At 37.3% G+C, this 10,923-nt stretch overlaps 2 protein-coding genes across 2 annotated transcripts; one reads left to right on the top strand and one right to left on the bottom strand.

Moving 5' to 3' along the window:
• The first annotated feature begins 53 nt into the window (after positions 1 to 53).
• metap2b (methionyl aminopeptidase 2b) lies at positions 54 to 6,523 on the top strand. The gene is made up of 11 exons (XM_052598056.1): positions 54 to 246; positions 585 to 686; positions 787 to 846; positions 1,209 to 1,311; positions 1,400 to 1,561; positions 2,075 to 2,256; positions 2,355 to 2,449; positions 2,930 to 3,026; positions 3,109 to 3,212; positions 4,047 to 4,162; positions 5,469 to 6,523. The coding sequence occupies exons 1-11, from the start codon at positions 87 to 89 to the stop codon at positions 5,719 to 5,721; spliced, it is 1,434 nt and encodes a 477-aa protein (XP_052454016.1). The 5' UTR covers positions 54 to 86; the 3' UTR covers positions 5,722 to 6,523.
• Positions 6,524 to 8,286: 1,763 nt separating this feature from the next.
• Positions 8,287 to 10,677, bottom strand: LOC128014029 (galanin receptor 2a). The gene is made up of 2 exons (XM_052597269.1): positions 10,639 to 10,677; positions 8,287 to 9,219 (listed from the first exon to the last, which is right to left on the bottom strand). Exons 1-2 carry the CDS (start codon positions 10,675 to 10,677, stop codon positions 8,287 to 8,289), a joined length of 972 nt encoding a protein of 323 aa, XP_052453229.1.
• Between the last annotated feature and the right edge of the window lie 246 nt (positions 10,678 to 10,923).

Here is a 10,923-nt window from a genome sequence, read left to right on the forward strand (position 1 = left end):
AAGGTCCATCGAGTTGAACACAGAGGAATCTCACCGGCGCCGCGCATGATGTACGCTTCACCCACAATCCCTCGCGCAGTCACATCATGGCAGACAAGCTGACGCAGGAGCCGCAGTCCGCAGCTGCACAAATGCAGATTTTACCGAACGGAGACTCTCACTTTCCCAAAGAGGACACGGATCCCGCTGACGAGACCGGGAAGAAGAAGAAAAAGAAGAAGAAGAAGGGAAAAGCGGGAGCCGTAGGTACTAAAGACGAACGAAAGTGTCGCGTGGCCCTGACGTCTACTCCCCAGTTTGCTTTAAACCGACGAGACCTCGCTAGATCTGATATAACATAAGAGACATTCAAGTAATACCATCTGAACAGAGATTAATGTTTAGTTTCTGCGCTGGAGTGTTGAGTCATTGACTGGTTAGAGTGTTTAACCAGCTGGTGAACTGATGATATCAGTCGTGTATTGTTGTTATAGTTGTGTTATGTTGTTATGAGAGGAGTCTGACTCCACGTGCTTTCTATGTGCTTTATGTCTGTATATTGCATTGCGAGATCTACATCAAACTCCCTGTGCTTTTATTAATAGGAAACCTTGAGGGTGAAGGAGATCCTGGCATCACCAAAGTGGCAAATCAACTGGAGCAACACACTTTAGAAGAGCAAGACAAAGAGGACGAGCCAGAAGAGGGTTTGTCTGAAGCTCAATCCTAAGAGACTCCCGTTACAATCCCATGTGAAAGTTTTTGTTTTAATGTTGATTGTTTTCTTGTTACGTTTCTATTTGGCAGATGGCGAGGAAGGAGATTCAACTGGAAAGAAAAAGAAAAAGAAGAAGAAAAAGAAAGGACGTTAGTGTTTGTTTAAATTCCCCCTGGAGTCTATATATATATATGAAAATAAAATAAAATTTAATTTATGCATTTAGCAGACGCTTTGGACTTACATTGCATTCAGGCTGTCAATTTTCTCCAATTTTCGAACCCCCAACCTTGCGCTTGCAAACGCAATGCTCTACCACTTGAGCTACAGGAACACTATATATATATACACATACATACATACACACAATTATAAGGTTATATATTTATTTATATATATATATATATATATATATATATATATATATATATAAAAAAAAATTTTTTTAATGAAAATAATTTATCCTTTAAAAGGCCTTAAAACTTATTGATATTCCTCCATTCTCTTTCAGCCAAAGTTCAAACAGATCCTCCATCGATCCCCATATGTGAGCTTTACACCAATGGAGTTTATGCCAAGGGCCAGGAATGTGAATATCCATCGACGCAAGATGGGTACAGACAGCAGCTGCTTATTTACACACTCTAAAGTCAGCCTAAAACACTTTAAAACTTCATAGTGAATGTGTTTTATTTCACACAGACGCACTGCTGCATGGCGGATGACCAACGAGGAGAAGAAATGTTTAGATCAAGCTAATGAAGATATGTGGAACGACTTCAGACAGGCTGCCGAGGCCCACCGGCAGGTCAGGAAATACGTCATGAGCTGGATCAAACCGGGCTTGACCATGATCGAGATCTGGTGAGTGACACCATTCATGGCCTTCATTTGTTAGAAAACTTAAAGACGTGGATACAGTTAGTTTTGCAGCTGGTCTAATTGCATATAGATTTGTAGGAGTTTCTCTTTCAAATACAAACATTTTAGGAGAGTATATACTAAGGTTTGCGGTTTACTTAGATTTTCTTAACACTTCACATGGCTGTGATAGTTGCTCATTTGTTCTGCTCTTGGTACATTGCATGGGTAATTATTAAAAATAAACCAACTTAATCTGTTTTCTGTCATTTGCTTATTGTCAGTAGATCAACAACTGCAGACTTTTCCTCCCACATCTGTGCTTTTATAGGATTTCACTCTTACTAATTTGCCCTGTTTAGTAGATCTGGCCCAAAAGTGTTACAACCCTACTTAGCTTTAGCACAAAAACAGCCTTCAGTTGACCTTCAAATATCTACTACTAGGTTTTTCAGGTTGACACACATTGGCAGCCATGAGTTTAATCCGCTCATCATGTCTCTCTTTTCCTGCTAGTGAAAAACTGGAAGATTGCTCTAGGAAGTTGATCAAGGAAAATGGTCTGAACGCTGGTTTGGCTTTTCCGACCGGCTGCTCGCTGAACCACTGCGCCGCTCACTACACTCCTAATGCAGGAGACCCCACCGTTCTCCAGTACGACGATGTCTGCAAGATCGACTTCGGCACGCACATTAATGGTGCGCTGAAGCAGCAAAGGCTGCAATTGAAATCTTCATTCTTTCTAAGTGATTTTTATACTGATCTTTGCTGATGTTTGATTATTTTGGTGTTCCAGGTCGAATCATTGACTGTGCCTTTACTGTCACCTTCAACCCAAAGTACGACAAACTGCTGGAAGCTGTTAAAGATGCTACAAATACTGGAATTAAGGTAAGCGTTAGAGCAAAAACATGCATGTGACATAACTCCCTAAAACTAACCTCCGTTACAGACTCTTATGCTCCCTGCAGCTACATATATTTATCAAAAATACAGTAAAAAGAGCAGTATTGTGAATAATTTTAACTGCTTTTCTTAAAGAATATATTAAACTGAATTTTCAGCATCGTTACTCCAATCTTCAGTGTCTCACAATCCTTCAGAAATAATTCTAATGTGATGATTTGCTGCTCAAGAAACATTTCTGATTGTTATAAATGTTGAAAACAGTTGTGTTGCACAATATGTTTGTGGAAACTGATTCATTTTGTTCATTATTCTTTAAATGTTTTGTAACATTAGAAATGTCTTTACTGTCACTCTGTGATTGCTTGCTCTTTGTAAACGCTTATTTTTAAACATTAAATGTATAAGTAATTTGTGTTTTATTGGACAGTGATCGTTGTAAAGCACATTGCTCTGTTATTTCAGTGTGCAGGTATCGATGTTCGTTTGTGTGACATTGGAGAATCAATTCAAGAGGTTATGGAGTCTTATGAAGTGGACCTCGATGGAAAAACATATCAAGGTAAATGCAAAGAATTTTAACAGCAAAGACCTAGAAATAACACAAGATATGATTTCACTATTGATGTTTCTGTTGTTTCCAGTGAAACCGATCCGAAATCTCAATGGCCACTCTATTGGACAGTACAGAATACATGCAGGCAAGACGGTGCCCATCGTGAAAGGAGGAGAAGCCACCAGGATGGAGGTACGTTCTGACTTACTACAAAGTTTCCGTTTCACATGTATGAATTTATCTTTGCTTGGTTTTTATTTGGTGAGTCACCCAATAAATGTTCATAAGAAGGAAAAATGAAGGCTGCATTGCTATGTCTCAGGAGAAGAAAAAGGAGCAGAGAAAGTTTTAACGGGTTTGAGAGAGGCTCGGTCTGATGGTTCAGGGCTGAGTTTGGGTGTGCCAGAGTTATCAACACAAGCCTAAGTTAACACATCGCTATCAGTCAACACCACAGGCTTTAAAGAGAGGTGTAGCCAAGCACCCCAGCCTCAAATGTTCACCAGGGCAGCATTTATTTGATCTAAAATGCTGTAATATTATGAAATATTTGTACAATTTAAAGTTTTCTATATCAATATACATCAGAATGAATTTATTCCTGTTATGCAAAGCTAAAATTGTAGCAGCATTACTCCAGTCTTGTCACATGATCCTATGATAAATGTTTCTAATATGCAGGTTTGCTGCTTATTTTCAATATAAATTAATAAATCCACGAGTGAAACTGTGATGCATTTTTTTTGGTTCAGGATTCTTTGATTAATATAAAATTCGAAAGAACTGCATTTATTTGAAATGGAAATCTTTTGTAACATCATAAATATCTTTACTGTCACTTTTGATCCATTTTCTGCATCCTTGCTGAATAAGTGTTAAAATCATTCAATAAATGAATCTTTTTTTGTCAAGTCACCATTTTACTGTGAATCTGCTCCTTCGTTTGGAAAGCGATCATGTTGTTAATCTCACTGTTGAGGCTTTACTTGTGTCATTTTGTCACGCGCTGAATTTCCTCTTGTACAGGAAGGAGAAGTTTATGCAATCGAGACGTTCGGCAGCACTGGGAAAGGCATGGTGCACGATGACATGGAGTGTTCTCATTACATGAAAAACTTCGAAGTTGGTCACGTGCCAATAAGGTGAGACACACACCGCTCTTATTCCTAACTGACTCTCCAGAAACAAGCAGTTTTGTCAGTTATAGCCAATCAGAAGATAATTGTCTCAGCTGCCTATCTAGGGATGCTTTTTAGGCATCACAGACATGCTCCCAGAACATTAAAGTGATAGTTCTCCCAAAAATTTAAATGATCCCAAGTTTTACTCCCCTTCAAATAAGCCTGTTGTAATAATCAATATATCGACTTATCGCACAATATATGTAAATGACCTCTCTAATTTTTGGTGATGCAATATATCGCCCATTTATATTTACTTAAAAATGTATGTCACCATGTTTTGTGTTTTCCACTTGCACCTGTGTCTCTTGTAGCTTCTCGTACACAACATGCTGTAGTCGTGAGGAGGTTGTTCAAATTCAAAACATGCTTCAAGTTCTACAAAACAAGTTTAATGTGCAGATTTAGTCTTGTTTAGGGATCTGTGCCTTTGTGCACACAGATATCTGACTGCTGAGTAATGATTGTGTTTTTCAACATTAGTGTGCTGTGCACCCTTTATTTACAGAGAAAATAACGCTCCAGGAAAAATCTCCATACAAGTTCGTTGTGCATTTGTGTTTTTTCTACTAGTAACTTTTTACTAGTTTATTTACTATTTATCAAGGTTTTTAAGGCATCACATTTTTGGATACTTGATTTCCACAATCTAAATATCCTCAAAAATTAAGTTTGTTGTCATAATGTAACATTTTATGCTGTTACATTATGATTTTATATTCAGTGGCATAAAATGGTATTTAAAATGACAATAATATCAATTATCGCAGTTATTTCTGGAGCAATATATCGTAGAACAAGAAGTTGTCATCGTGACAGGGCAACCCTCAATGCATCCTAGGTGTACATGCCTTTCTTCTTTCAGACGAATCCAATCGGAGTTGTATTAAAAATGATCCTGGCTCTTGCAAGCGTTAGACTGGGAGAAGGCGGGTTAAAACACGTAAGAAAAAGTAGTCAAATAAAGCGTGTGCATCCATAAGCATATGCTTTATTTGACTATTTTTGGACTGTTGAACAAAAACACCTAACTACTCCTAGGCTAACGCTTTCAAGAGCCAGGATCATTTTTAATACAACCCCGATATGATTCGTCTGAAAGAGGAAAGTCATGTTCACCTAGGGCGCTTTGAAGGTGAGTAAAACATGGGCTAGTTTTCATTTTTGTGAGAACTAACGCTTTAATGTTCTGGGAGCATGTCTGTGATGCCTAAAAAGCATTCCTAGATCGGGTCATGGTTTACCTGCTCACGTTCCTCTTTCCCAGACTTCCCAGAGCCAAGCACTTGTTGAATGTGGTCAACGAGAACTTCGGCACCCTCGCCTTCTGCCGCCGCTGGCTGGATCGTTTCGGTGAGACCAAATATTTAATGGCACTGAAGAATCTCTGCGACCTGGGCATCATCGACCCCTACCCGCCTCTGTGCGATACCAAAGGCTGCTACACGGCCCAGTTTGAGCACACCATCCTGCTGAGACCCACCTGCAAGGAGGTGGTCAGCCGAGGAGACGACTACTAGGCCTCCACCTCACCAGTTTTTATAACTCTGTCCTCTGCTTTCATATCACATGAGTATTTTGATGGGTAAAGGCCTTAGTAATTAATGAGCTGTGCCTTCTCATTTTTAACATGCTAGTATTTGTTTGTATAAAGGATGAATGGAGGTTTAAATCCTTTGTGGTAAAGATGTCCCCTTGTTTAAACATGGTTGAACTCACTGGTGCAGATGTGTACTTATACTTACCCCCCACGTTTAAAGTGCTCTAGAACCATTCTGTTAATGCTGACAACGATCTGGTGCACTTTTCTTGAGCAACACCCAGAAAAATGTGAATTGAAAAACACATTTTTAGATGATCTGGATTAGCTGTGTTACACATAAGCAGTTGCATGGATTTTTTTTTTGTACAAGGCTTTACTAAATCCTGGCCTACGAGAATTTAGGAAAAGTTTGTTCATTGACTGTTATCATTTTTAATCAAGTGCTGTTTATCCTTTTCAGTTTGATTCAGTTATACATTTAGGCTATAAAATAGTGTGAGACGTTACAGACTGGGTTTAGCTTTATTCCTCAGCTCACGAATGGACTTTAATGCAGCATACACCCCCCATATTAAATACTAATTTAAACACGTTTTCCCTTTAAGAGCGGGCACTCGTAATAAAACTGGTGGTGTTGATATGGAAGCATCTATATTTTGGCTTGATGCTTGATTTCAAGAAAAAGCCTGTTTGAAATCAATCACCTTTCTCAGAATAAAGCACATGTGGTGTTTTATTTTGAAGTGCAAATAAAATTTATAAGAAATTGTGACCTGCAATTTGTTTCATGTCCTCTGTCTCAAGACTTCATCATGTATAACCAAATGCTTTAAATTAAGTGTAAAAGTCCTATATTTTTCCTTTGTGGTAGGCAATTTCAGAGAGGTGTATGGAAGGCTGTTTCTGCCATTTTAAAAAAAATAAATAAAGGTTATGATTTTTTTTTTTTCAGAACTGCATGATATAAACTCACAATTGCGAGTTATAAATTCTGAATAATTCTGACTTTTTTATATCATGCAGTTCTGACTTTATTTCTCAAAATTGCTAGCTTGTATCTAAAAATTTTTGACTTTTTAACTTGGAATTGCAAGTTTTTATCATGCAATTCTTAGAGAAAAAAAAGTAGCAATTTACTTTGTTTTATTCAGTGGCGGAAACAGGCTTCCACAGAGTCGACTGTCACTGCCTTGTCATAATTGTATTTAACCTTGGAGAAAATGTGATTGTACTGCAATGTAACAGGTCATTATCAATCATACACAAGTAACTTCTTAAAATTTAATTCACATGTGAAAACTACAAAAGTTGGATTAAGTTACAACTGTATTACCTTAGTCTTTTGTTACATGTACTTCATAGAGCAAGTAAAAAAAAAAAAACCTGCGAATGAAACCACAACAACTCTTGGTAATCTTATGGTACATTGACTAGACTTAGCCGAATATTGGAATGTACATGGGCTCATTTTGAGCTAGACGCAAAAAAATTAAAACTGTTAATTTTAATCAAATTTTGAGTGCCTGAGAGAGCCCAATTCAATGCAACTAAAAAAACACACGCAAATAGAAAAAGCACCAGCAAAATGTCTTCATCAGTTTTACAGCATGGGTACTGTAAATGCTCGCAACCAAACACAGAAGTGCGCTGCAAAAACATAAACGTGCTGCAAATAGGCAACGACCACAACAGGAGGACCCCAAAATACCCAAACAAAATTAAAATAAACTATAACTATTAAACTACGGTTAGTGTAGGAAAACCATGGTTAATTTGTGGTTACCGTGGTTAAAAAAAAAAATATATATATATATATATAAAATTTTATTTTTAATTAATTTGTTTTTATTTTAATTGTAAAACTATGGTTACTTTTTGGGAAGTTGAAAAAAAGCAAGTTAGCCAGATTGCATAACGTTTCACAATTACAGTAATTGTGTATTTCGTCTGCTTATTTAGGCTAATAATATCTTTAGGAACAACCTAAGGAATCCGATGATCAGGATGTTAAAATAAACAAAAATCTCACCTTTCAAAGTAGACATTGATATGCATGCACTTTGCGGTTCCCTTAAACATCTCTGTCATCTCTGTTTTGTTTCGTTAAATTTGCAGTTGTCATATTGATGTTGTTATCCTAATTTATAGGTGTTTTTTTTCCATTTGCATGTGTTTTCATTTGCGTATGAGTATATTTGTAGCAAAAGCCAACAATACATTGTATGGGTCGAAATTATCAATTTTGCTTTTATGCCAAAAATCATCAAGATATTTTGTCAATTTGTACCGTAAATATATTAAACTTAATTTTTGATTGGTAACATACATTGCTAAGGACTTCATTTGGACAACTTTAAAGGCCATTTTTTTCAATGTTTGGATTTTTTGCACCCTCAGAACCAGATTCAGTCACATTCAACATTGCTTTTTGGTTGAGATTCATTCATTTCAGTTGATATTCACACAAGTAGGAATTCAGATCTCCTTGAACCAAACAAACCAAACTCTCATACAGTTTTACATTCAACATGTTCTGAATGAATTAAAATATTCTGGATGCTGAGAAACTCTCCGTCACGCTAATGACCTGTGGATGGACTCGTTTCCTGTTGCATTTGAACAGCCAGTCTCTCTTGCGTCTGTAGCGTTTGGACAGCAGAACGTAGAGGACGGGGTTCACGCAGGGATGCAGATACTGGAGAACCGTGCAGGTGAAATGAAACATCTCCCACGAGCGGCCGTGCCGATAAAGTCCTAAATACACGCACAGCTCTAGAACGTAGCCTGGCAGCCAGCACAAGGAGAAGGTCCCAGTGGACAAGAACACCATAAGAGACGCCCGTCTTGTGTTCCTGGAGCCTGTGAAGGACATAACCGGTCTCTTGTGGAGGAAAAGAGCGATACGTGCTGAGTTGACCGCGATAACCAGCATTGGGATGAGATAGTAAAGCACAAACTGGCTGAGAACGACCTGGTAATGATGTTCTTGGGTAGTAGGCAAACAAACAGTGGAGTTACTCACACCTGGGCCTAAGCTTTCCTTAGTGGCGAAAATACGCAACGGCAGACTTATAAAGAAACTCAAGGCCCAGACCAGAATAAACATGAGCACCACTAGATCCATGGATGGAGGTCGATAGGGCTTGGTGATGATCATGGCACGAACCATAGATACGGTGCACAGTGAGTACGTGCTGGCGGCCAGAGAGAATGCCAGCAGAAACTGATAGACTTTGCAGGATGTGATGCCCAGAGGCCACGAGAAACTGACCGCCGAGTGGACGGTGAAGGGGATGAGGAAGAGCATGAGGAAGTCGGCCAGAGCCATGCTGAGGAGAAGAACGTCCAGGCGGTTTTTACGAAAGCTCTTGTGTTTGGCGAAGAGAGAAAAGGCCAGCAGGTTGGCGCAGAAACCGATGCCCACTATGATGCCACAAGTGCAAGCAAAGATCACTCCGTAACTATTAGTGGCTCCCTGTGAGACAGTAGCAAAAAAAAAAAAAGGTATGCTTTGAGCTACTCTTAAATTGTTAGATCTGTGAATCCAATAAAATATATAGCTAAATATCATTTAACATTTAAGGTAGTCATCGGATGCCCATTTTTCACAAGTTGACATGATTCTTTAATGTCCTAATGAAAAGTCTATAACATACTATGGTTAAAATTTCTTAATGGTAGTGTAAAAAAAACACCCTTGTTACCCTGTCAAAAACAGCTCTGCACACAACCACCCGTTTTAGTGCATGTTCCTTTAAATGCTAATGAGCTCTGCTGACTCCGCCCCTCTGTTCCTTTGGATGTCAAACCGTTCTAAACTCAGACGCCTGGGTGTATTTGTATCATTATAGGGCTGTTGTGTACACACACTGCCAACACATTTCAGTTCAAACAACTTGAAAAAGTGCATGTCGCATGACTCACATCCGATGACCCCTTAGAAAAATACAATATCATTTTATATAAAATAAATGAAATTATAAATATAAATTATGCATACTATTAGAAAATATGAATGATCTGAAATTAAATCTTTAAATATATGTATGTAATATTATTAAAATTTTTATTATAGCCTACATTTATATACACATATTAAAATATATAAATGTGTGTGTCTATGATAAAAATACAGAAAACTGTAAACACAGAAAACTATAATTTTTTGAAATATTGATATTTAAAATGACAAATGGTGTTCTTTTTAACTTTTTTTTATTAATCAAAGAAAATGTATATATATATATATATATATATACACACACACACACATGTAAATTATAAATGTTTTATATTTTTATTATTTCCCAGTAAAAACAGTTAGTTTCATTACCATCTTGACTCATTTTTCGTTTGTCTAGACTGAAAATGTCAAATGATAAATTATTTAATATAATAAGTTACAAAATGTATTATTATTAATTAATTCCTAATTCATTGTCAGAGAAAATTAGCTACTCACCATCCCAGATGTTTAATTAGATATCCATGTATTCGCAAATGCATCCATCATTTATCTGTGCTTTCAGATAAGATTCAACAAATCATTTTTAATTCAGAGAGATATCTATATGTACAGACATAATTTCACAAAAGGCAAACTTTCCCTAATGCTTCAATCAGAATAAGTGCCATTTACAAAGCCGAAAAGAAATAAGAAACATGTCCATGTATCAATATAGCCACCTATTAAAACTGATATTAGAAAGCTACTTCTTTCTAAAGATTTGATGTGGAGAAAATACAGCAAATGAATGTATGTCAGCTATTACCTGCAGCTTTTCCATCTGTCTCGGTCTGATCAGGGGCTCATTGATTTGTGATTGATCTCTAGCTCTTCTGTGCTGTGGTTTATGAGTCTTTAAGGCATGACATGTGATCCTAAAGCACTCACAGGAAGTTGACAGAAGGTTGCATTTTCCTCCCCATCCATTAGCACCATTTTTGTGTTTTTATTTGCCTTGCATTTGCCCTCTGAGCACAGACACAGCTCCACACACTGATTGATTATTCCACCGTCCTCAGTCAGTAAAAACAGATACTTCAACTGCACTGACGAAATAATGAAGTCACACTTTGCATGCATAGAAAAATAGTAAAAACTGCAGTTATATGGTGAAAATCATGAGAACGAATTTGGAGTTGCTGTAAAATAAGCTTTTTTTCTCATAATAGATAT

This window comes from Carassius gibelio, chromosome B25, assembly GCF_023724105.1.
Source record: "Carassius gibelio isolate Cgi1373 ecotype wild population from Czech Republic chromosome B25, carGib1.2-hapl.c, whole genome shotgun sequence".
NCBI classification, from domain to species: Eukaryota; Metazoa; Chordata; class Actinopteri; order Cypriniformes; family Cyprinidae; genus Carassius; species Carassius gibelio.